Raw genomic sequence first — 26237 nt, 5'->3', positions numbered from 1 at the left:
GTTTATAATGTTATTAACTTGGCTTAAATTCATTAGTGTTTACTTTCGTGACAATCTGCCCTGGATTTATGGTACTTGCTAATCACGACAGTTCATTCCTCTCAGGAATTCAGAATCATGGTACTGAGATGAACGCACCGATTCTCACTTTAGCCAGACAGCTAAGTGGCACTGAAATGGTGCATTTGATCAAGGAAGAAAGGAAAGATGTCAGGGTTATCGGACTTATTCTGAGGTTATTCTATTTATTCTTTAGAACTTCTTGACAATTTCTGAATGTTCGTAGATTTTCCCGGATTTCTATCATTATATCATACATTTAGAATGAAAACTGAAAAACAATCAGCCTCAGAGTGAATGTTCTTGCTGTTTCTTCCCCTCCAAGGCCCCTTACAGTATCTGATCTTTTTTTCTGCTACTCCAGTCACGCTTCTCCTCTGTGCTGTTCATGGCCCCAACTCCCGGCCTGTGTCCCCACAGGACTTTTCACACACTTCCGTTGTAACAGTCATGACATTAGATTGCAATGACCTATGAGTCTATTCTTTAACCTGCTGCGAGCTCTTTGAGAGCAGACGCGATGCATCTCACCCCGCCCCCAGCACTAGCTTCGAGCCTAACATCTCAGAAGGGCTCAGCAAGAGTTTGTGAAATGAATCAATGAATCAATTATGATTTGAGGTCATGATGAGGATGGGTTTGCCAGGTTACAATTTAATTTCTTTCTTTATGGATTTTTACAGGTATTTCCCATTTATTGCAACATCCCACTATTTAGTACCAGCTTTAGGAAAAATGAAGCCTGTAGAGTTCACGACGAGCAATTGCTTCTGGGTTCATTTCTCTGTCCTGGCCTCTGCCCCATGTCCCCAACCACTGTGGACTCCAAAGCTGATGCTAGGCAGAGTTCAGAGGCTCTGAAGGAAGCTCTGACACTGACACCTGTGCCTTCTAATCCATTTCACTCTCACACTGGAAGAGCACAGAAAAATTAGGTACGTCAAGACAAGATGAATTCAGCTAGGCAGGCTCGGTCCCTGTCATACTGGGGAGAAGTAATATGGATTAGGGTCACAGAGAAAATCTCGAGGAGGCCTGACAAAGGAACAGAGACCAGCACACTGCAGGCTAATCAGGGGTCAGAATCACAGCATTATTAGTAAGCAGCAGGTTTGGCTAACGAGGAGGAGCTCTGAGTCCAGGTACCTGAGCAGGGGGTAAGAGGACAGCAAGCAGAGCTGTCTCTGAAAGCCACATGGCAGGAGTGCACACATTATCTCCATGCTCGCATCCTATCATTTCCATGTGCCTCAAATACAGTTCCAGAAAGCCGAAGAATCTATTTGGCCATTAACTCTGAATCCGGAAAAGAAAGTGGCAGCTAGTAACATCCAGGGAATACCTAAAATTTTCCATTGTTTTATTCAGGAGTGCTTATGTCTGCTCTCCTAACTTGGGCTTATTCCTAATATAAGGAAAAGTATAGAAATCAGGATTTAAAAAAAAATTAAAGCTTATTACTTTGGGAAAAACCTGTCAGTAAAAAAATCTGATAGAAGTACATGGCAAAAAGAAGGAACGCTCCCCACTTTCTGGCCGACACAGCATGTTTTCCCCATAAAATGTATTTTCAAAAGCTACCTGAGTCTGCCATCTAAGACAAACTACTTATAAACAAGCTCCAAAACCTCTATCAGGACACCGACATTTTCATTAATTATTTTACAACAGAAATGAGAGGCGGCAGAGCCAGGAGAGGCCAGAGGGGAAGACATCTCAGGGTGAGGGAAGGGGAGACGAAGAGCCGGAGTGCGCGGAGATATGTAAAGCCCGCAGCCCCTCACAGGATATCCTGCTCGCACGGCCTGCCTGTGCCCTGGAGGGCAAGATAAGATTCGTGAAGAAGCAAAACTTCAAATGTCTCCATCTCACTTCGGCAGAAGCCTCTCTCATGTACCATACTCAGTAAAGTAGCATAATGGAAGCAGGTTGTCAGCCACGTAGTGTCCAGAGATGAGGCCAAATTCAAATGTCTGCTTCGTATCGACTCTTAGAAGTCAGAATTAATCAAGAATCACCTTGAAAGTTAGGGAGGCACTGCGGAAAGTCTGGTGTATTAAAGGATATGAAAGTGCATAACCCTCTAAAACAGCGGTTCTCAACCTTTCACAGGGGTCGCCTAAGACCATCGGAAAACACATATTTTCGATGGTCTTAGGAACTGAGACACTGCTCCTCTATCCTTCTCCAGGCCCACATGCAGATACGTCCACATACGAGCACCCGGCGACCCCTGTGAAAGGGTCGTTCGACCCCCAAAGGGGTCACGACACACAGATTGAGAACCGCTGCTCTAAAACCATCTACTATTTATTTTTTATCAATGCTCTTTAATCGGTGTAATTTTACATACTATGTACTACTCAAACCTTAATAAACCTTTCTGTCTTCATTTTCTATAGCTGCCAACCAGGAACTGAAAAACTCCATTATAATTTTATAGAATTGCTCAAAATATAAAGATATAAATAAAACCAGAGAAGGAAAGGATGACTGCTGCAAAAGGAAGAATGCTATACTTTCAGATAGAAATATGCCATTTGAAACATGCACTCACTCATGACTACAAAAGAAACACGATATCCATTATGTGTCATCATAATTTATTATCAAATGAGACTCAAAATAGCATCTCTACCTCTCATCCCAGAAAGTGAGCAGATTATTACTAACTCAACTAATATTAATAGCCCCACATCAATAGTAACTGTGAACTAAACACAATAGCAGCTCCCCTGCCATTTCTTTGTCCTCCAGCCCACCACTAACCTATCTTTAAAAAGAAAACCTCTCACCCACATGCTCTCTCCCACCTGAATATGTAGGTATATCCCACACAGTGGGAGTGTTACATGTAAATTAGCAGAATGTCTGCTCTTGACACATAATGGGAGCTGAGGAAACTTTTTGATTTGAGCTTCCATAGCCTTTATGGTGGCTTTTAATGAGTTATCACTCTATTATGAAAGCCCTGCTTTAATCCATCTTGAGAACATTTAAAACAACCTCCCACACATAAAATATCTACAGCAGACCAGCAGAAGAAAAAAATGTTGTAAATAAAAGCAAAACTGTCAATAGCGCTGAATTAAAACAAGGTAGGACCTCTGTCCAAACAACAAAAAAACACCTTAATGGTCGACAATTTAGATTCTGAAGAATATATAATTTTTTTCTATTTGGCAAATCTTTCCTGTCTCCATGCTTCTATTTCTTAAAAAAAAAAAAATCTACTTGAACACTTAAAGCCACCTGACTTTATGTGTAAGTAAAAACAAAAAGAGGGGCCATGGCTGGACAACCACTATAGCAGGCTGGGAGATTTCCTATGATGCCCGGCATCTAGGAAGAATTTCTGTGTTTTAAAAAGCAGATTGGTACTGTCACTGCTTTAAAATGTTTAGTGCTTCAATGACCCCACATTCCTTGGGCAAGTGTTACATTGCTCTTTAAGGGGACTTTCTTACTGATGGAGTATTTGGTAAACAAAGGCATGGTCTATATATGAGAAGAATATAAACAGCTCCATCTCTATGAACTCATCTGTCTACTATGTTATTAATTTGAGAAGTAGTGGAGGAAATACCCTCGCGGCCCTGTGGGGTGAAAGAATGAAAGGTAAATCCAAGGTTTGTGCAACTGACTCTCTTCTCACTAATGGGGCCGGTGTCATTTATAATGGATCATCAAGGGAGTTTTCCTTCCAATTGTTGCTTTCTTTTCTGTTTCCAAGCTGCATTTTCAGTTCAACAAAGCCGCCCTGACTGCCTTCGGATGATGGTCGCTGATGTCTATGAAGGAAGTCACTGTCTGTCCCAGATACATATCTGTCCATACTGTGAGCTGGTCCTCCAGGAGCCAGGAACTGACATGCCCCATCAGTAAAGGGCAGGGAGAGCTCTTCTCTGACTCCGGCCTAGATTCTCTGGCTAAAGAGAAGCCACTCGAGAGCAGGCTATCAGCTCTCTATCCTCCGAGAATACCTGGAGAATCCAGGCAGTCAAGGACAAGAGAAAAAGGAAACAGAAAGATGCACTCCTCTTGAACAGAGAGACAGAAACTGCTTCTCCCTCATCTCATGAGTGGCCGCACACAGGACTTCTCTCCATAACTCAGCCAGGAACCACAGGGCAGATACTGGAACTACTGCTGTTTTACTTCAGTAGGCCTCACTTTTATTTCTCTCAGTAATAAAAATGGTTTATTCTAAGAGTTTACAGAACAAAGACATATGACTTCAAAACGGCATTAATGCTTAACATTTTTTGTTGGGGAAAGTTGTTCCTTGTGGGCATGACCTCAAAACGTGTCCAAAGTACCTCTCCAACCTAAATAATTTTACAACTTAATTGTTTTTAACTTAATGAATCAATGACAAACACATATTTGTTTTAAAAAGATGAAAATAGCATTCACTTTGAAATGGTAAATGAGAATCCAAAGAGCACATTAGGAAGAATCTACTTTTTTGCCTTCTTTCTTCCTGAAATGAATGTGTTTTTGTTATTTATTCACCTAGCTGTGATGCAATAATCACTGTTTTCACGGTTTCCTTCAGCATGGGGTAATTGAAACTGTCAGTGTTCTTTTGCTGTCTTGTGACAAGTGCTTATTATGGTTGACTAATGCACTTCATAGAAAACCAGCCCCCAGCTATAGTCACAACGTGGGGGGCTAGACCCCAAGAAAATCAGCCATGTAGGTCTGCTCTGCTCGAGACTGGGGCAATTAAGGGAATACTCTCTGATGCCACAGGAAAGCACCTTCAGGACCTGGAAACCTAGGCGGTTTTGAGGTGGCAGGTCGCCAACCGAAACACTATGAGAAGCAATTGACTTCTAGACACTGCCAACCTGCTAGCCTTAAACTCCTCGTGGGCTATTTCACTAAGCCCAGCCCAGTTCACCTGCCCTCTCCTCCAAACCAGTGTCAATCCCACTAATCTTTACGGTCACTTGTGTCAAAATTGCTTGTACTCAAAAGCAGCATTGCTGATGATGTGTGAGTAGGAGGGGGGGCCAACAGCAACCCACCGGAAGAGACGCAAAATCTGCCTCTCCTCAGGAACGCGTATTTTCTGGCTGTGACTTCGCCTGTCTTCCTCTTGGGCTGTCTAGCATCTTGGTACAAAGGGAGACATTTCATTTTGACTACATCATGCCCAACATCCACTGCTGTCCTTTCCAGCAATCACTGCTCTCAAACAGCTTCAATCTGCCCCAGAAAGCTCTTCAAAGACAACTGAAGACCGTTCTTCATTGACGATACACCAACTTTTTATTAAATCTCAAGGCTTTGAGAAAAACTTGCGTCTGGTCCTAAGGATTAGTAGTATATGGGTGGGGGAAGGAAGGGAACAGGTAGTGGATATTAAAAATGACAGGTGTGGGGCCGGCCGAGTGGCGCGATGGTTAAGAGCTGGCTTGGGATGCCAGAGGGCCCCGGTTCAGATCCCACATATGAGGGCCAGTGACACTGCCCTCTATAGCTAAGATGCTGAACAACAGCTCAACCTGGAGCTGGGCTGCCGTGAGTCGCCAGCGACGGCGTAGGCTGCAGCCCTTGCTGCAGTGGGTTGCCATGGGCTACCGTGTGTAGCCAGCAGCCAGCGTGAGTGGCCAGCAGCCGCCGTGAGCGGCCGTCCAGAAGCCGGCGACTGATCTGCCTCGGCCGGGAACAGCACAATGATGGTGCCAACTTGGGCCAGTGAAGCAACGTCCTCCACAACTAGACTGAAGAACAAAACGACAGCAACTTGTCTGTTCCCCTTCCCCCAATTCCCCAGCTCTGTTCCCATCCCCCCAATTCCCCAATAAAAAAAAAAATCTAAAAAAAAAAAATGACAGGTGTCATTCCTCCTCTTCTCCTTCTGTGCACCCTTCAAGGTCCACATGGTCTTTTTTCTACACCATTTCCTTACTCAGTACACATTTCCGATATTGTACCCAATACACTATGGTGGAAATTTTTGTTTACATGTCAACTTCACCGACCAGATAGTAAACTCCTGGAAGGAAGGGGCCATGGCTTATTCATCTCTGTTTCCCCAGCACCTGGGCCAGGTCAGGGCATGTAATGGCTTAATGAGCCTTCCTCCATCTCCCAGGCTGAGTTAGCCACTCCCTCCTCTATAGTACTTTACATTCTATGTAGACCTTTAATAATATGGTCAGCACATTATCAGAATAGGACCTATGCCTTTTACATCTCAATATCCCCAGAACCTAGCTAAAGATAGTCGTAGGTGGTTCGTGAATATTTGTTGTGGGAAATACTGCTGAAGAGTCAGATGTGGCCAGATAATGGCAGACTCAGTAGCTCAGGCACTACAAGGTCACGGTAGATTTTCACCACAGGGAGTGATCTGATAAAAAGCAGAGTTTTAGCAAAATGCCTCTAGGCAGCCATAGGCCAGAAGAGTAGACTGGTGTGGAGAGAGATGATGGCAGTGCAAAAAGCCAAGAGCTGCTATGCTAAACTGGGCAAGTGATGGAAAGAGCTGTGCTCCCCAGTGAATAGACCGTGGTCAGATGCTGACACTACTTCTGCCAGCTGGGTGATCACAGAACCTCCCTGGCACAGAATCACTACCTCACATGGTTGTAAGGATTAAGTGAGGGGAACATGTAAAGTACCCACCATATTGCCTGGCACGTAACAGGTACAGAAATGTTTGATTTATGCATATGCCCCACACCTTCCTTAATTTTTTCAAAACACGTGGATCTCATAAGAGTATTGCAAACAAGGCATACGCCTACCTGGACAAGCAGAAGGAGATTTGTATCTGGTAATGGAGATTTCAGCTTCAGGGCCTGCAGAAGTTCTAGAACAACACTACGGGACAAGTACAATTTATCCCGCTCCTAAATAAAACAAAACAGAAGAAGGTAAGCAATTTCTAAAGTACAATTAGAATGTCGAAAGAGCTTCCAAAAGAGTCACAGATCAGAAAAAAAAACAACAAAAAGAACCAGTATTTAAAAATGCATAGTGAACTATCGTTGAGAAATAAAATTAAAACTAAAAAAAAAATGCATTTTTGTGTGTAGTGAGTTTACGATAGCAGTGAGAACACATGTTTTAATGGATAAGAAAAAGATAGGCTATCTCTTAAATACTGAAACCATGGGCTTCGGTTCTTATTCACAGGAAGTGATAGGTTCCCAGAGCTGCAGAAATTAAACAAGTGCAAAATTACCTATCTCTTTCAATAGAAAATGATTTAGAGAGAAACAGGTACAAGGAAATTACTTTTTAACTGGACTATTTTAAACATATAGAAAAATAGAGAGATGAACATATTATATTCTATTGCCCATCTTTGTCAAATCGTAACATTTTGATTTAACATTTTTTAAATAATAAACCAAACACCACAGAAACAGTTGAAGGTACATATATAGTGCTTTCTTTTCTTTCTCCTCTCCTCAAAATAGCCACTATTTTGAAACATGTATGGTTTTACAGTTGTAATGCATATATATGTAAATATAAAGCATAATATTTTTTGCATGTTTTTTAACTTTTTATAATGGTATGATGCTGTGCACATCTTTCTGCAATTTTTCACTACCTTGTATTTTTGAAGTGAGTCTCTATTGATAAACATAGCTCTAGTTCTCGCAACTAAATGGCTGAATAGTATTTTATTGTATGAACAAAGCAAAATTCATCAATGTATCCTCCTATTAATAGAATGCTAGATTGTTTTCAATTTCGTAAGCTTTTTTATTGTCAACTATAACACACATGCAGAAAAGTACATAAAACATAATTGTACAGATCAACGGATTAGTGCAGATTAAACTCTCATGGAATCAGCACCCAGATCGAACAAGCATCTTAGAAGCCCCTGTGAATCCTTTCTTGACCATAATCAAGTATCTGGAGACACTATGGGTCTGTACCCACTGTTTTTTCTTTCTACTCATTCTCGCTCATGCTATCTTGCCTCCTTATATATATCTGGTTATCTTTGCACATTGGATACTTTATTAAAAAATTAGTTGCAGGAATAATTTGAGGCCTGAAGTATTAGCTTCCTCCAAAGAGTTTTCTGTTTGTTTCTGCCAGGCTCTTGGGGGCAATAGTCCAGGGTTACCTTAATAAACATACGAGCCTTGTACTATCTTATCTCGGGCCATCCAAGAACTTGACACTGACATGCAGCCATGTGAGGGCAAGTTTACTTCTGGGTTATCTTTACTTTGTGGTTCTGACCAAAAGTGGGGGCGGGGGCCGGCAGTGGGTATCAGATAGTCCCCACTCTTGGTACATCCTGCGTTCTGACTTTTGCCCCCCTATTGTGGCTCTTCCGGAATTGCAGCTCAGCCTTTTAGCCACACCTTCCGGATAGGCAAACACCCCCCAGGGCAAATATGGCCTCCAGGGCTAGGCTCCCATCTCCGGATCTTAGCCTGGCAACTCTTCTATATTTGATTAGTATTTTGATGCTTTTAAGAAGTTTTCAGAAAATATTTTGTTCACTTTTTTTCTTTTAACTTTTTAAGTTAAATGGGAGCATGGGTTCAAATTATCTAACCCATCATTATCCAGAGAGAAAACCTAAGATTTTTATTGGAATTATACTAAAAGTATAGGCTATTTTGTGAGAATTAGCTGTCTTTATCACGCTGGGTCCTCATCCAGGAACATGAGATTTGTCTCCATATATTTAATGTTGTTTAATAAAATTTCCTGGTTGTGTCTATAAGGTTCTCGCACATTTTTGTTAGATTTATTTTTTGTTGCCACAATAAATGACATTTTGGAAGTACATTTTATAATCAGTTGTAGCTGAATATTAAGGTAGATGATTTCTGGGTATTCATTTGTGTCTAGCATCTTTGCTGAACTCTGATAAAAATTATAAAAAGGTGTTCATAGATAAATACTCTTTGGTTCACTTATAATCACATCATCTATGAAAAGTGAGAGTTTTATTTTTCCTTTCTAACCCTTATACGTTTGGTTTTTTTCTTCCTGTCTTATTGAACTCAGTAGGACCTCCAGTACTATAATGAACGCCAGCAGTGATAATAGGCATTCTTGTCTTATTTATGATTTTAAGGAACTACTGTTGGAATTCCATCATTAAGTATAATATTTCCTAGAGGTTTCTGGTAGACACCCTTTGTCAAATTAAGGAAGTTCTACACTTTACCAACTTCTTTGAGCATCATTCCTTCATACATTTCACTCCTTCCTTCCTGGTTCATTTTGTTCTTATTGTAATACATCCTTTAGTATTTGTTTCAGTGAAAAATCTATTAGGAAATTTCTTATTTTCCTAATAGTTTACTTATTTAGCCTTCACTCTTTTTTTTTTTTTNACTTCTGCATGGGATGGTGGCTACACCCACCCGCAACTAATTGAACACAGCACCTTGAGCTGAGCGGTGCAACTGGACTCGGAGCTGAGCTTGCTGCACCCTCCACAACTAAGATTAAAAAAGGACAACTTGGCTGTTCCCCTTCTCCAATTCCCCAATAAAATCTTTAAAAAAAAAAAGAAAAAGAAATAGTCTAAAATATGGATAAAGATTTAAACACAAAGATATTTACAATGCAGAATACTGACAATAACTAAAATATCCAAAATAATTAATGTTTGTTAATATTATTTGTAATAGTTAATGTTTACTCAGCACTTATTATATGTCTGGCACCATGCTAATATATTTTATATGCATTATCTCATTCAATCCTCAACCTAGATATGGGGCTCTGTTATATCCCATTTTACAAATAATACAAATCAAAGAATCATACATTAAATAATTTTCCTGATCACACAGCTAGTAAATGGCAGACCTCATTCTCTGGTGTGAATCTAGCCCCTACACTCTTAAACCACTATTCTATGGTACATTCAACTGAGGTAATACTCTGTAGCCATTAAACTTTAGGGAAAATGCTCATGGCATATGAAGCCAAAGTGGCACTTATATTATGTTTTCAGCAGTGTTTAAACACATATACATAGAAAAAGAAAATACATTAATATGTTAACAGTACAATTATCTCTGTGTTGAATGATGATTTTTCCTCTATCACAAAATTTCTCCATATCAAGAAACAAACAAATAGTATTTTAAAAAATGTTTAGTGTTGTGGGTAAAACTGGAATGCTTTATAAATGTAAATTAGTAAAACCCTTTTAGAAAACAATATGAGAATACATACCATTCAAATATTCTTATACTTAGACTAAGAAATTTGTCCCAAGGATATAATTCAAAATAAAGGTGAAGAATGTCTTCACCTTTCTTTATAGAAATATTTATTCTTTATAGAAATATTTTCTTTCACATTCTTTATAGAAATATTTATATATACTAGCAAAGAAACTGGACAGTATGTAAATTTCCAACAATGTGGGAATAAGCTAATTAGGATACTGAATAGAACAAAACATGGAAAAATATTCTAAAACAATAGAGTTCTCATTTTAAGGCAGAGGAATTATAGGTGATCCTTTTCCTTTATTAAAATTTTTTTCTACTGAAAATTTAAATAATTGTTTTCAGTTGACAATTAATAAATCTGAAGTTTCTGAGTTTGTTGCAATAAACTTGCTATCATTGAGTTATTGAGATTTCTCATCTTCAATCCTGTCAATGAGAATCGTAACATATTTTACCAAATAGTTCACTAGTTAATAATAATGGACATTTTTTTAAGTTTCAGAGGAAATATTATAAAAGAAAATAAGGTATCACAATGCTTGTTTCTTCTTGGAAGTAGTTAAATCAAATTGGTTAACGGGAGCCAATATAAGAAAATTGATTCTGGAAAACTTGAACTGTAATCAAATCTATTCTGTATGTCTGGTAATTTCTTTCCTCTCCTTAACTCGCTGCTTCAATTTCACTCATGTTTCCTGAAGTAAAAGTTTCCAGGGGCTGGGATTNGGGGAAGGGGAACAGACAAGTTGCTGTCGTTTTGGTCTTCAGTCTAGTTGTGGAGGACGCTGCCCCACTGGCCCAAGTTGGCACCACCACTGCACTCCTTCCGGGCAAGGCAGATCAGTCGCCGGCTTCTGGACGGCCGCTCACTGCGGCTGCTGGCAGCTCACACTGGCTGCTGGCTGCTGGCTACACGCGGTAGCCCATGACAACCCACCGCCACTGGGGATGCAGCCTACGCCGTCGCCGGCGACTCTCGCAGCCCAGCTCCAGGTTGAGCTGTTATTCAGCATCTCAGCTGTGGAGGGCAGTGTCACTGGCCCTCATATGTGGGATCCAAACCGGGGCCCTCTGGCGTCCCAAGCCAGTTCTTAACCGTCGCGCCACTCGGCAGGCCCTTAGCCTTCACTCTTAATAAATAGCTGAGCTGGTAGAGAATTCCAGGTAGACAGTTATTTTTTTCTCATGATTTTAAAGACATTTTTCCACTATCTTCTTCAACAAACTTCTTCAAAAACGGTTGAGAAGTTTGTTGTCAGTCTATCTGTAGGGTGTCTTTTCTCTTGGCTGCTCTTAAAATATTTTATTTGTCTTGGTTGTTCAGTCAAGTTGTACCTACTCATATATAATACGACACAAGCATGTAAAACTTTAGTTTATTTGTAACAATTTTAATGCTCATTGTGTTTCCTGAATCAGAGTATTAATGATTTTCATAAATTTAATAAAAAGCCTATTTTCCCGCTCTGAAACACTTATTAGATACATATTAGATCTTCTCTTGACAGCCTTCATCTCTTTATCTCTTTGCTGCATGCTGTGTAATTTATTCAGATTTTCCATTTCACCAATTCCCTCTTTGACTAGGACTAACTTGCTGTTTAACCTGTCCATCAAGTTTTTTATGTTAGTGATTATTTAATTTCTAGAATTTCTACTTTGTTCAAATCTATCTGGGTTTTGTTTGGTTTTTTAAGTAACTAGATCTCTTTTTGTGCTTTTAATTCATCTTTTATATGCTTATCATTTAAAGTATATGTTTTATAGTCTCTATCACATAGTTCTAATATTGGTAGTCCTTGAGGGAATAATCTTGCTGTTTCTTGACTCTGTTAATCCAGCTCATGGTGGATTATTTCTTCACATGTTTTGTAATTTTGGATTGTGAGCTCATGTTCATCAGGATTTTAATTATGGGAATTCTTTTTGGGCCTAGGTTGAAAGCATATCCCTCCAGAGAGGTTTCAGGATTGATTTTGCGTTTGCTTCTGCTAGACACTCCAGTGCTATTATATACGCTCAACACCAATATTAATTGACTTTTCAGTTTGGGAGTTCAGAGCATGCCAGTATTACAAATTCAAACTCTAAACATGTTCAAAGATAGGCTCATGATTACTAATTCTCAAGGAAGACTATAAATCTGTCTCTCAGTTCCCAGGCTCAGACAGATCTCATTCTTCGACACCGCCATATAAGATTATGTTCTTTCCAAATTACCCTTTTACCAAATGGATAGCCTTTCGAGGGTTCTGACATTCTGCTGGGGATGACTCAGCTCCAACTCCCAGCCCGAAATAGTCCAAAGATCTCATCTCCTTACTCTGTGTGAGCTTTAAAATTCAAGCCACTAAATTACCAAGACAAGCAACTCCGTCACCCTAAGGCTTCTGCAATATCAGCTTATATACTTACCACTCGGGTTTTCAATTCTCTCTTCATTTTTGTCTCTTTCATTCTTATAAAATATGCTATACATTTAAAGTCATGTTTATTACATTTCATCCAATATTTCTAATGTTTTAAGTGGGACAGTTTTCAGGTTATCTAGACTTTCGGATTGGCAGAAAGAGAAGTCTCCAAAATCCTTACCTTTCCATGCCTTTCTTTTGATTAACTAGGGAGAAGGCTCAATTAGATACTGCTATTTAACTATTTTTTATAGTTTCTCATTATCTATAAAGAAGGTGGGAACACCCTAGAATAAAGCTTTCTATAAGTAACAGTCATTTCAAGTTGAAGAAATGAGGAAGGGTAGATGACAACAGGAAGTGGGAGGCCACTAAAGTTATGAAAAATTATGAGGGGATATAATGTATAATGAGTATTCAAAACCAAGAATATCTTGAATTCAAGGTCCCTTGTCATTGTTACTTATAGCGCACAACATTGAAAATAAAAACTCATTATGGGCCTTCCTCTAACAAAATGCATTAATCTAAATAAAACAAACATAAAGAAAATTACTTCCAAAAATAGAACATCTTTTCATTTTATTTGGTGCTGTATCTTAGAGATCCATTTTTTAGTGAAAAAAAGAAAAAAGAAAGAAAGAAGTTATTTTTCAGGATTTTGAAAAAGAAAAAACTGCTGGTTACTTTGGTAGTTAGAAAACATCACTCCAGGCAGAGTAATAAATAGTTTATAATCAGAAAGACTAAAGAGAAGTTTATCATGGAACACTTAACATGGCAGAAGGAACACAAGATGGAAAGAAAGGAGAGAAGCGTGTTTTCAATAGAACAAAATCCTTGATGTGAAATCAGATTTTTATGAGGAAAACAAAGGGCTTACAGAAGTGGGCAACATGAATAAAGGACTATTCTGAAGGTTCAGGAGAGAACAACAGAAACAGAGACCCCATTGAAAATAAACTTGGAAAACATGGAAATGGGAATAGATATGTTTGTACATTGTTCCTAAGGACAGAAATGCTCTTAATTTGCCCTGCCTTCTGCTTTCCCATTAGGACAGAGTCTCCCAGTTCCCACAAGGCTGCTGTATGCCCTGGACAAGCAGTACTTTTCCACTTCTCCCGTGGGGCAGGGGATACAACATAATGCAACAGAGAGAAACCATTATTAACGCAAGGTGACAAAAGATGAGATTACAGTCTCAGAGGCCAAGAACCCAGAACTGGGAAGACAGACAAATGATGAGAATTAAGGAGCTCTTCACAGACTTTTACAAATGACAAGCCGATATTTTTCTACTTTGGGTATAAAAATAATATGTCGTGATGGCCTGCCCACTAATCATGGAATGGTGAACTTGGAAAGGACTTTAAGAGGTCATTTCGGCCATTATCTCATTGCATTCCAAATACCTCTTCTCTTCTAAACCATATGACCCTCAATTCTACAAATTTGCATATTTAAGATACATGTGTATGTAAAGAGTTTTCTTCCAGTGATTATTTATTAGACCTCAATAGAAGTACTCATTTTTAATTATATTGAAGCAATTAACCTAATAGGAATTTGACACTGATTAAGAAGAATACGTTTCTGCCAGTTTTTAGCTTCCTGAGAACACACACATAGGCACACTTACCTTAGTGAAAGCTCGGTAACATAAGCCACACACCTCCACCAGGTAGGCCAAAGTGAAGACAGCATTCTGAATTACAAAGCTGAGCAGTTTTGAAAATGGTTCCAACAGACTCTGCAATGAGATTGGGGCCAAACAAAATCAATTGCTAATACTTTCATTAAAAAAGTATTCAAGTCTTATGATACTTTAACTAATGGGACCATTTTTTTTTTTAAATTCTGTTGCCAGGTGGCTAATGCAGCAACCCTGTTGGTCTAACAAGAACAGAACTGCACCTCCAATCAATAGCTCAAAGAGCACGATTTAATTTAATCATTTTATTGCTCAAAAAAAAATCCATTTTTCCAGATGGCATCATGTATAAAGCTACCTAACTCCAATCCTGTCCTGTGTCCACCTCTAGTAATCAAGACTCTTTGAGGATTGCATCACCATATTCCCCCATGTATAAGATGCATCCTTTTTTGAAAAATTTGGGGTCTAAAACCTGGGTGCATCTTATACAGTGGTTGTATGAGTGCAAAAAAACAAGCATGAAAAAAGCGAGAAATGCAAGTAAAAAAAAAATCTACAACCACTGTGTAAGACGCACCCAGGTTTTAGACCCCAAATTTTTCGGGAAAGGGTGCGTCTTATACATGGGGAAATGTGGTAGATCTTCCACTCTGTTTCTCAGAATCTCTAAGCATCTATGGGTTCATCAGATCCAGCTCCTCTAGAAGCCTGTCATCTGAGTCCAACAGCACAAACCAACCATTGCCTGTAAGTCCCAAAGCACTAACTATTAGCTTAGATAAATTCATCCTGACTCAGCTTCCTGCCAATGTTTATCAGGTCAGCTTTAGATCCATATGCTTTCGTAAGTCATTTAGAAACATTTATTGAGTACCTACTAAGTACCAGGCAGCCTCAGACGCTTTCATATAGCTTATCTCACTCAAATTTATTATAACGATCCTGGCGAGACAGTATAACAGCCGATGACACAACCTCTAGAGTCTCACCCAAGTACTTTCAAACTCTCGTTCTCTGTGACCTTAAGTAAGTGATTAACCTCTCTGGGCTTGGTTCTCTCCTCTGTAAAATGAGGATAACAATTGGCTCCCACCTCATTAGTGCTGTTGTGGGAATTAAAGGAGATAATGTAGGTGAAGTACTTGGCAATAGTAAGCCCTCCATCTTATTAGCTATGAGCTGCATCATAACTCTCTGAAACTTTACCATCCCCATTCTAGAGCTGAGGCAGTTAAGTAGGCAAATAACTCGCTTAAGGCCAAACAGCTATTAAATAGAATTCAAAACCAAATTCTAGCATAGTTTTCCAGAGGCAGAATTGCTCTGTAGGGAAGACAGGATTTCAATCAGGCTCCAAAAGACTTCCATGCCATGTTTTCTCAACCTCTGTAGTGCTAACTGCCTGGATTATAAAAGTAATACATGTTCAATGTATAAATAAAGGTTCTGTAGAAAGTATACATAAGAAAACAAAAGTCATACATAATCTTACCACCTAGCAATAACATTTTGATATATTTCCCTTCTTCGTTGCACACCAGTTTATTAGTTGAAATCTTACACCTATACAAGCCTACATTTTGTTATTTTCATTCTGTTAATATAACATGTCATTCCAATGCTATTTATTTCTTCATAATCATCCGTTTTAATTGACACAAAAGTCACACTTGATTATAAATAGTGTCCCAATAAGTAGGTTTCTGCATGAAACGTGCATTTCATTTTCTTCCTTAGAATAGATTCCTGGAAAATAAATGACTAAATCAAAGGCTATGAGCATTTGAGATTCTTTTTCCTTATTGATACAAAATTAAATTCATTACATGTTAGTTGTCCCTGAGGATAGGAATTATGTCTTTTGTTTGTATTCCCCACAGAAACCCATGTAAGTGCTTTCCATATTTAAAAAATCTTAAACTCTTTGAAATAGTATTGTTGACACAGCATTCTTTGCTCTGTATAAATGCTGTTGCCTTGAAACGCTGATGATGGATGAATGGGGACAGGGTATGTAATATTGATATATGATGCATCCTTATTTGTCCAAAAAAGAAACCTGAATTCAAACCTACATAGAAATGTGCTCTTTTAGTTAGCCAAGCAGCATGGAGGTGGGCAATACAGTTCAACAGCAAAATCAAGGAACTTGGAATCAAAGGACCTAGGTTCAAGTCTCCTATCTTTCACTAACCAGCTATGTGACCTTGGCCAAGACACTTTGACTTTCTGAGCCTGTGTCCTTATCTGTAAATGAGCAGATTAGACCAAATGATCTCTTTGCAACTTTCCAGTATAAACCATGAGTCTACGAAAGCACATTCAAGGGAAAAAGTTACAGAAGTTGTGCCCGTCTTAGTAGATTAACTAGTAGTTTCCAGCCACTGCAATACAAACTAGAGTACTTTTTCACATAATGCAGCTCAGAAGTGAAGCCAGGAGTACAAAGGCGAATGAGACACAGTGCTGGACTCACGGAGCTCACAGTCACATGGGAGAGACTTCAGTATAGTATCGGTGCAAATCCACAGAGCTCTGTCAAGTGTGGTAGGATCTGATATAGAAGCAAGTTGCTACAGAGAATATGAGCATGTTTTAAATTGAAATTCACACTCTCATCTTGAAGAATGAGAAGCGCTCACCTCCCTGACAAGGGTATAAAGCATTTCAGGCAAAGGAAATGGTCTAAGCGAAAGCAAGGAAGTATGAAATTAAATAAGATCATAAATGTAAAGGCAATTAGCACAATGCCTGCCATATGGTAAGTGCTCAGAAACAGTGGTTGTTGTTCTGATGATGGTAACGATGACTCTGTAAATAGGCAGGAGGCATGGGGGATGGGACAGGTAGCTGAAGACGGAGCTGGAACTGGTAAGCTGGCAAGTTAATGAAGTACCTTCCTGCATGCCACATTAAGGAATTTGGACATTATCCTAAAAGAAATGAGAAATCACCAAAGATTTCTAAGCAAGGAATTAATGCGATGAGATCTGTGTTTAGAAGGGTCCCCTAGTTCATAGTATGGAGGGTGGACTGGTGGACATGGCCCAGGACTAAGAGGACCAATTATAAAAAAAAAATACTGTGATATATTAGAGCTCTTCACACTAGATACTTTCAAGGAGGTTGAAAGTAAGGCATTCAGTATGAAATAGCTTGTTTCTTCAATATTGCTACATGACTTTTTCAGTTAAAAAATAACAGAAAAACCAATTGGTTATGTTTTTCCTGAAACATACATACCCTTGTGGCATTGGTAGAGGGTATCTTCAAGAGGCAAATCATAATTCTCAAACTGGAATCTAAAGAACACTGTGAACAAACAGGAAAAAAGTAAAAGTCAGTACCCTTCTTCATGTATCTTTTGCTTCATATAGTTCCTGTAAGCACTTATTTTAGGAAATAAAATCTGAGGTATAGCTGCCTCCTTACCATTTTCCATGCCATAGATTCATGTTGAAACAAAATCATTCTCAGGTTTTAAAAATTTTATTACACAATGTTAGGCCATTAAATAATTAAGCATAGCTCCTAAACTATTTCTCAAAGATATATCCCTAAACTTAAACCAGATAGAGTTGGATAAAGAATTGGATGGGTGGGTGGATGGATGGATGGATGGATGGATGGATGAATGGATAGATGTACAGACTGACAGATAAGTACATAGGTAGATTTTAAATGTGCCCAACTCTACACAGGTACACTCATTTGTAAAAGGCCATGTAGAAAAAAAAACACAACAACTTAGATTGATTTAAAACCATTAGGTGTCCTAGTCCAAATAAGAACCAGTTTCATCTGCCTTTTCTCTACTACTAAAAGGCATGACAAAAACCTGGGAAAGCAGTAAAATTCCTACAAGAGAAAATCATGCCTCACACATCTGCTAGAGTTGTATTTGGCAAGATTCCACATCAAAATGTACTTTTAAAATCTAGTTTACTAGGATTTGGGGAAAATTTACAGCAAGAACAAACAATGACATTATTTAAATACATGACAATAGCAGACTACAGTTAAATCTCTGTAGCTGTCTACAATATTAACCTCTTTAAGGTAGTACAGACCAGGCCAGTGGTTCCCCAGGTATAATCCTCAGACCAGCAGCACCTCTATGACCTGGAAACTTGTTAGAATGCCATTCCTCAGGTGGCAGCCCTATGGAATCAGGAACTCTCAGAATAAGGCCCCGGATTCTGCATTTTAGCACGACATTTAAGGATACTGATGCACAATGCAGTTTGAGATCTGCTTCTATGAACTGATGAGAACAAACTACAGAAGGACTTTCAATGGCTTAATATTTTCCCCAGAGATTACAAACAAAAAAAAAGATGATCAGACGAAGTGCCCAGATCTGATCTAGCAGGGAAAGTTTTTACACACATTCTGAAAGTATTTCACGAGTGCCTTCTAAGAGAACCATTAACCCATTTCATCTGCTCAATGCCCATGGGAGTTGATGTGACATTCACATTACTTGGAACCAGGAGCCGGAAACTGGTTGCTCATCAGATTCCTATAGTATTTTAAAACTCAGGAAATATCATCTTAGAAAACACGGGATCAAGATTATTGATCTGCACTCCCACAATTAGCTGGAGTGGAGCAGCAGCTGACCCCATTACAAGGAACTGGTGCTTTCCAGTTCTCAAGGATCTCAATTGTCCTTATTACCTTATCTTACTCCACTCCACTCATTAACCTTGAAGTCGGGTCCCCGGGGCAGGGCTGAATGTTATAAATTAGGCTTACCAGTGTTTACAGCTGGCAATACTTCCAAATGGTCAGAGTTCAAGTTAAATGTTTTGACTATAGCATCGGCCTACAGGCATTTGAGTTTGCCAGGCCTGACCCACCCCTTCTCTTAAAAGTGTGTGGTTCTGAAGCAGTGAATGACCCTGAATCGCTCTCAGGTTCTAGGGAGGGTCCATGTGGCCATGTTAAAATGTGTGCGCTTGATCTCCTTATATGTGTGTACAGTAGCTGCATACATCCACGGTTCAAAGCACTCATCCTCTTTGCTTGAATTTAGTCAGCTATTCTAGATTTGTGAATAGACAAGGATCATAAAGAGCTCAGTATTCCTGTTTCTCACAGTAACTTCAAACTCAAAGAAAGCAGCATACACCAAGCTAAGGGGCTCTACATTTTCATCCTTACAGAGCCTATTTTGGGTCATATTTCCCAAATCTGTCAATTTGGAAAAAGGTATTGTCAGGGGGAAACCATTTTATATACATGTAGTACTCATTTTAGAAGCGGTGCTGCCAACATGTAACCTCATTTGTCAGATTAACAAGTGATTCATTTTGTTGCAAGTTGAATATTTCTGTGATCTGCATAAAGCACAACAACAAGCTTACAGAGCAAATGAGCTTCACAGACATAGCAATGGCCACTGCCAGCCACCTCTTATCCCCGCTATAGACCTGAATGACTTCAATTCGCCCCTGCTTTAGGACCCTGAAGTCTGCAGGTGGGAAGGACGCTGGACTGGGAGTCAGGAGACTTGAGTTCTAATCCTCACACTGCCACCACCCCTCTCTGAATTTGCAGTCCCCCACCAGAAAATGGGGACATCCGAAAGGATGGTTTTTATAGGTCTCTTCCAGCTTTAACAGTATAGGGTTCTGTTTTTGCATTTAATGGTTTCATGTTGAAAATGTTTCTTAGGCTATCAGATTTCCAGCTAGGTAATTGTGTCTGTATTTTGGAGGATGGCATGGTAGTGTGTGTGTGTGTGTGGGGGGGGCAGATTGTAAATCATTCAATCAAACAGAAATATCATCTTGGTCTTGCAAGTATTTTATTCCCAAATGCACAAGCAATCACTTCCCTTTAAATAATTCCCTAAAATTGAAGCTTTACATGATAGGTCTGGTCTCCTTTTAGACAAAACTATTTATTTACTAGGTATTTATTTACTATCCACTTGAGAAAAATGTCTAGATAAACTCTATCTACTAATGTATTCCTGACTTTTTTTTTAATTAACTGGAATCATGAAATCACTAAGTAAAAATGCCTCCTGCACGTTGCTGTCATTCTGTAACATTTGGAGGGAATAACCTAAATACTACTCTCCACTCCGTGGCTAATAGATCCCTTATAGCTCCTTATGAAACATTAAATCACCCAAGGCCCTGCCTCTCTGCTAGCAGAAGGTCTGCAAATGGTGAGAACGTAATTAAAAATGAATCCTGGGCTCAGCTTACCTTCAGAGGCAAAACACAAGGCAGCTTGGCAAAAAATGTCTGAAACTGGTTGCTGATTGTGGTCCAGAGGCTACTAGGCGCATCCATGGGCAAAGCTTCCATGAAGGTAGCAATGTTTTCCAAACAGCGTATCATAGCACCCCCTGCTGGTAAATTCTTTTTGTTATTTAGACCCTAAAAACACAAAAGCATAGGCAATCAACTGCTGAAACAGCGTGGGAATTCGTGTAGCTACTTGGTGAAGATCAGTTTTAAATATCACATATTCAGGCTATAAACATGTCATGTGCCTGCTATTGTGTATAGGCTAATCACTGTAATTGATAGGAGAAGTCCAGAGCAAAGTCGACAAATTCAGATAAACTTAGGGGGGTAAATGGTGATGTCTGACTCAGTGAGAGAAGGTGGAATGTGAGCAAGAAACAGTTCTTTTCAGGATCCACAATTGGCGTGGTTAGGTGCTAAGACGACAATGTACGATGCTCACGGAGAAACTTCGCTGGCGGAAGACTAACAACTATAGGCGCAGCAAAGTTCCTATGGCAACCTGACAATCCCCCCAAGCTAATTGAGAGAGCTAATATATGCAGAGGCCCTGAGACATGAATCCAAGTCTCGCGATACAACAAATAAGTAAGTAGTGGAGCTGAGACCTGACTTCAAGTCTCGCAGCAGAAAAAATAAGCAAGACTTGAATCCAAATCTCTTGATACAATGAAGAAGCAGTGAAACCGAGACTTGAAACCAAGTCCCACAATGCAGTTCTCACTGCTCTGCCCATCACACATTTCAAAAGCCAGGGAGGCACCGGGAGGTGAGTGCTCAAAGGCGGGCTTCCACCCCTCGGTTGAGGATGCCCAGGGACTTTACATAAATAGGAAATCCACACAGAACAGCAATGTCCAACTGACACTTGTCTGTGCGTTGGCGATTTTAATGAATTTCTAAAATGTAAACTATTTAAAATTTTATTTGGCATTCTAAACTTACATTTTAACTTCTAAATTAAAAAAAAAGTTAATTTCTTAATTGAATGACTTTGTCTTCCCCAGCAGGGCTGTCATCAAAGCAAACCTACCTCCAAGAGCTGACTGAGAGCAGCAATAGAACTCAGCTCATTGAAGTCCATCAGAGACGTGGCTAAGGTCCGTAAAAAAGTCCCATCTGGAAAGTCAACAATCAGACTTAGTAGTGTTCGGGTTTCAGTGACTAGCCACGTTTGCGGTGTCTGGATTGCCCGCAGGTGAGTTACCTTTGATGGTGCTCTGGAACAGCTGTGGGAAGATGCCGTTGGGGGCCAGCTGATGGAAGATGCAGCGCAGGAACTGCTTGGCCACCCCCGCCGCATTGCCGGGAACCATCATGCTGGAGTCGAACAGGGAAAGAAGAGACAAGGAAACATGGAACAAACAGCATGAGTCTGAGTATTTACTTATTAGGGTTCGGGCATTTACACGCCAGCCCTCTTATGGACTATCTCATAGTCCTTTTTCATCAGTGAGATGAAATAGTCTAATCACACAGAATCCTGTTAACAGTAAGTTTTTAGGAAGAGAAAACCAGGAAATGCCAGATCCGCCCCAGACTATTTCAGCCACCCCAGTGCACACAGGAGGGTTTCCGAGGCCCAGAGAGAGAAGGTGACCCTGTGAAGGCCACAAGTCCAGAGAACGGCGTCAGGACTAGAACCCAGGATGAGGATTATCAGCGAGATCCTCCCAGAAAGTGTCACTGTCTAAGAGAGAGAGCTGCTGTGAGGAAAACTGCAGGGAGGGAAATGTTCATTCCTGTTGGGAGAGCTGGGAAGATTTGGGGGGCATCTGAGTTGGTACTTGCAAAAAGGATAGGACTTTGATATGCGCACTTGTCCCCTTTACCCTCTATACCACCGCTGCATATCAAAAGTGGGAGTCAACTTTGTGAGTGGAGTAAATGTCTAACTATTGTTTTGTACACCTGAAACTAAAAAAAAAAGAGGAAGCCAAGAGATGATTATGTGGCCCTGCCCCTCAGGACAAAGTATCAGAAGGGATGTTTCCAGAGTGATTAGGGGTCAGAAGGGACGTTTCCAGAAGAAAGAAAGAAAATCAAAAAGCCCAAATGGGTAACTGGTAAAAAGTCCCTCTTACCTAAACTGTTTCATTATGCCACGTCTACCCTGAAATGCTGGTTCAAACTTGTAGGTCAAAAATGTTCTTCAGGAAGAAATGATAAGCAAACTTACAAACTCTTTCAAAAATAAGGGACAATCTTTACAAAAAAAAAAATAAAATAAGGAACAAAAATAAATGAAAAGGAAAAAAAACAGGGGCTGGCCGAGTGATGTGTTGGTTAAGAGTTGGCTTGGGATGCCAGAGGGCCCCGGTTCGGATCCCACATATGAGGGCCAGTGACACTGCCCTCTACAGCTAAGATGCTGAATGGCAGCTCGACCTGGAGCTGGGCTGCCGTGAGTCGCCGGCGACGGCGTAGGCTGCAGTCCCCTGCTGCAGTGGGCTGCCATAAGCTACTGTGTGTAGCCAGCAGCCAGCGTGAGCAGCCAGCAGCCATGGTGAGCGGCCGTCCAGAGGTCAGCGACTGATCTGCCTCGCCCGGGAAGAGCGCAATGATGGTGCCAACTTGGGCCAGTGAAGCAACATCCTCCACAACTAGACTGAAGAACAACACAACAGCAACTTGTCTGTTCCCCTTCCCCCAATTCCCCAATAAAATCTTTAAAAAAAAGAAAAAAGACCAATTGTCCTCATGGACATTTCATCCAACAATAAATAAAAAGGATGATGGACCATGACCAGATACAATGTATCCCAGAAATATAAGAATGACTTAATATTCCAAAACCAAACAATAGTATTCAATACATTAAAGAATAAAAGGGAAAAAATATAGTTATTTCAACAAATACAGAAAATGCATTTGAGAAAATTCAACAGATATTCATGATAAAAACTCTCAGTGAACTAGAAATAGAAGGAAAGGAACCTCCTCAGTCTGGTAAAGTTCATCTATGAAAACCTATACTTAATGATGAGATATTAAATGTTTTTCCTGTAAGAGCAGGAACAAGGATGGATGCTCACTCGCATCTGTATTATTGTACTAGAGGTCGTAGCCATTGCAGTAGGGCAATAAAAAAAATAAATAAAAGGCATAGAAATCAGAGAGAACTGATTTCACTATTTATAGATAATATGATTTTCATATACAAATGCTTTTAGATTTTATGGAATCTAAAAAGAAACTACTACAACTAATAAGTGAGCTTACTATTGTACATTACAATGTTAATACAGAAAAATCAATTGTATATTTATATACCAGCAGCAAAAGGTTGAAACATGAAATTTTTTTTAAAGTCCATTTATATTGGCATTAAAATAAACAAAATTTGGGGGAATAATTTTAAAAAGATGAGCAAGGCCTCTACACTAAAAACCGCAAAACATAATGCAGAGAAACAAAAAAACTGAATGTAACGAGAATATATACCATGTTCATAAATTGAAAGACTCAATACTTTTATGATGTCAGTTGTCTTTAAATTAAGTTATAGTTTCAACACAATCCCAGCAGGCTTTTCCCCCCAAATTGAGAAGCTTATTCTAAAATTTACATGGAAATATGGAGAATCTATTGGGTTGTTGGAAAAGCCATGAGGTATTTTTTCTGTTTTTCATTGCAAAAATGTGTCATGACTTTTCCGACAACCCAATAGAAGAGCCAAATCCATCTTCTTGAAAAAGATGACCAAAGTTGGAGGAGTCACATGATCTGACTTTAAGACTGACTATACAGCTTCAATAATCAAGACAGTGGTGTCAGCTCAAGGAACAACATATAGTTCAATGGAACAGAATAGAGAGCCTTGAAATAGATCAGCTTTAATATGGTTAGTTAATCTTAACAGATACCAAAGTGATCCAATGGGTAAAGCCATTTATTAAAATGGTGCTAAAATAACTAGATATCTACATGGATAAAAAGGAAGTTCAACCCCTACCTTACACCATACATAAAAACTTAATTTGAGATGTAGCATATAAATGCTAATTACAAATTCTAAAACCATAAAACTTTCAGAGGAAAACACTGGAGAATATCTTCTTGACTTGAGGATAGGCAAAGGTTCCTTAGACAACAGAAAACAATAATCATAAATTGTTTTAAAATGTTAAAACATTAGACTTTATCTAAATTAAAGACATCTCATCAAAATATACCAGTAAGAAAAGGAATAGGCAAACCCAAGACTGCGTGAAAATATTCTAAAATCATATTTAATAAAGGACTGATATTTAGGATATATAAAGAAGTCCTGCAACTCCATAATAAAAAGACAAAACCCCAGTTAAAAATGTACAAAAGATTTGAGCAGACACCACAAAAGATTTACAGGGGGTCATGAACAACACTTGAAAAAATACTTAACAGCATTAGTTATCAGGGAAATGCAAAATAAAACTATAATAACAAAATAAAACCCACTAGAATGGCTGACAACAAAACACTAACACCACCAATTTTGGGCAAAGATGTGGAACAGCCAGAGGTTTCATACATTGTTGGTGGGAGTACAGAATGGCATAACCACTCTAAAGGGAAGTTCTGGTAGTGTCTCATAAAAGTAAACAAACACCTATCCTGCAACCCAACACTTCCATCCCTAGGTATTTACCTAAAAGAACCAAAAGGATTTGTTTACAAATAGGCTTCTATAAGAACGGTCATAACAGCCTCATTCAGAATAGCCCCAAACTGGAAACAAGGCAAATGTCCACCACTATGAAAATGAATCAACAAACTATGGGGTACCACTCAGCCCTGAAAAAGAAACTACTGATACATGCAACGACATGGATGAATCTCAAAAAACGTTATGCTAAGTGAAAGGAGCCAGACACAAAAGAGCACAAACAGTATGATTCCGTTTATACTCGTAAGAAGCTCTACGGTAGAAAAGAAAATCATGAGAGTGTTTGCCTCTGTGACTGGGAAGGGGCATGAGTGAACTGCCCGGGGGTGACAGCATGTTCTATGTCTTCACAGGGGTTTGGGTTATGCAGGTGCGTGCATTTGTCAAAACTCAATGAATGTACACTTCAGATATGTGTACTTTCTTGTATGTAAATTTTGCATCAAAAGAAAAAACCATGAACAGAAATGGAGCTTGAGTTACTCATAACTATATTGAAGCATATAGGAAGTATGCTAATGTCTGAAATTTACTTTGAAATGCATCCAAAAATAAAATGGATTGATGGATGGGTAGAAGGATGGACACGTAATAAAGCAAGTAAAATGTTCATTTAGAATCTAGGTGATAGGTATATGAGTGTTCATTATAAAATTCTTTCAACTGTGCAGTGTATTTAAAATTTTTCATAATAATATGTTAGAGAAAAGGGTAAAAAAAGAAAAAAAACAAGACATTCTATAACTAAATAGAGCATAAAACGAAGAGCAAACATCCCTAAAACCATAAATTATAGAAGTGCAATAACAACACCACCATCTTATGTTTGTAAGACCTGCTACAGTTATGCTATCACTTATACTCAGTCACTAGAACCTCACAACAAATACCCCTGTAGAACACAAAGGGCATATATATTAGTATCCCTCTTTTATAGATGAGAAAACTAGAGCAAAGGTACAAATGTGCCCAAAGTCACACACAGTATCTCTTCCTGCTCTCCTC

At 39.3% G+C, this 26237-nt stretch overlaps 1 protein-coding gene across 1 annotated transcript in view; it reads right to left on the bottom strand.

Annotated features, from left to right (window-relative positions):
• The window catches only part of UNC79 (unc-79 subunit of NALCN channel complex), a 188772-nt gene that overhangs the window by 29163 nt on the left and 133372 nt on the right, over positions 1–26237 (bottom strand). Inside the window, exons 38-44 of the mRNA XM_019642451.1 lie at positions 21792–21904; positions 21618–21703; positions 20540–20713; positions 17562–17630; positions 14304–14414; positions 6720–6926; positions 6181–6183 (exon numbers count right to left, since the gene is read on the bottom strand). Of these exons, the coding sequence (XP_019497996.1) occupies positions 6181–6183; positions 6720–6926; positions 14304–14414; positions 17562–17630; positions 20540–20713; positions 21618–21703; positions 21792–21904 (763 nt within the window). The remainder of the gene's footprint in view (positions 1–6180; positions 6184–6719; positions 6927–14303; positions 14415–17561; positions 17631–20539; positions 20714–21617; positions 21704–21791; positions 21905–26237) is intronic.

This window comes from Hipposideros armiger, unplaced genomic scaffold (genome assembly GCF_001890085.2).
Source record: "Hipposideros armiger isolate ML-2016 unplaced genomic scaffold, ASM189008v1 scaffold_69, whole genome shotgun sequence".
NCBI classification, from domain to species: domain Eukaryota; kingdom Metazoa; phylum Chordata; class Mammalia; order Chiroptera; family Hipposideridae; genus Hipposideros; species Hipposideros armiger.
This window is presented reverse-complemented; position numbering and strand designations above follow the sequence as displayed.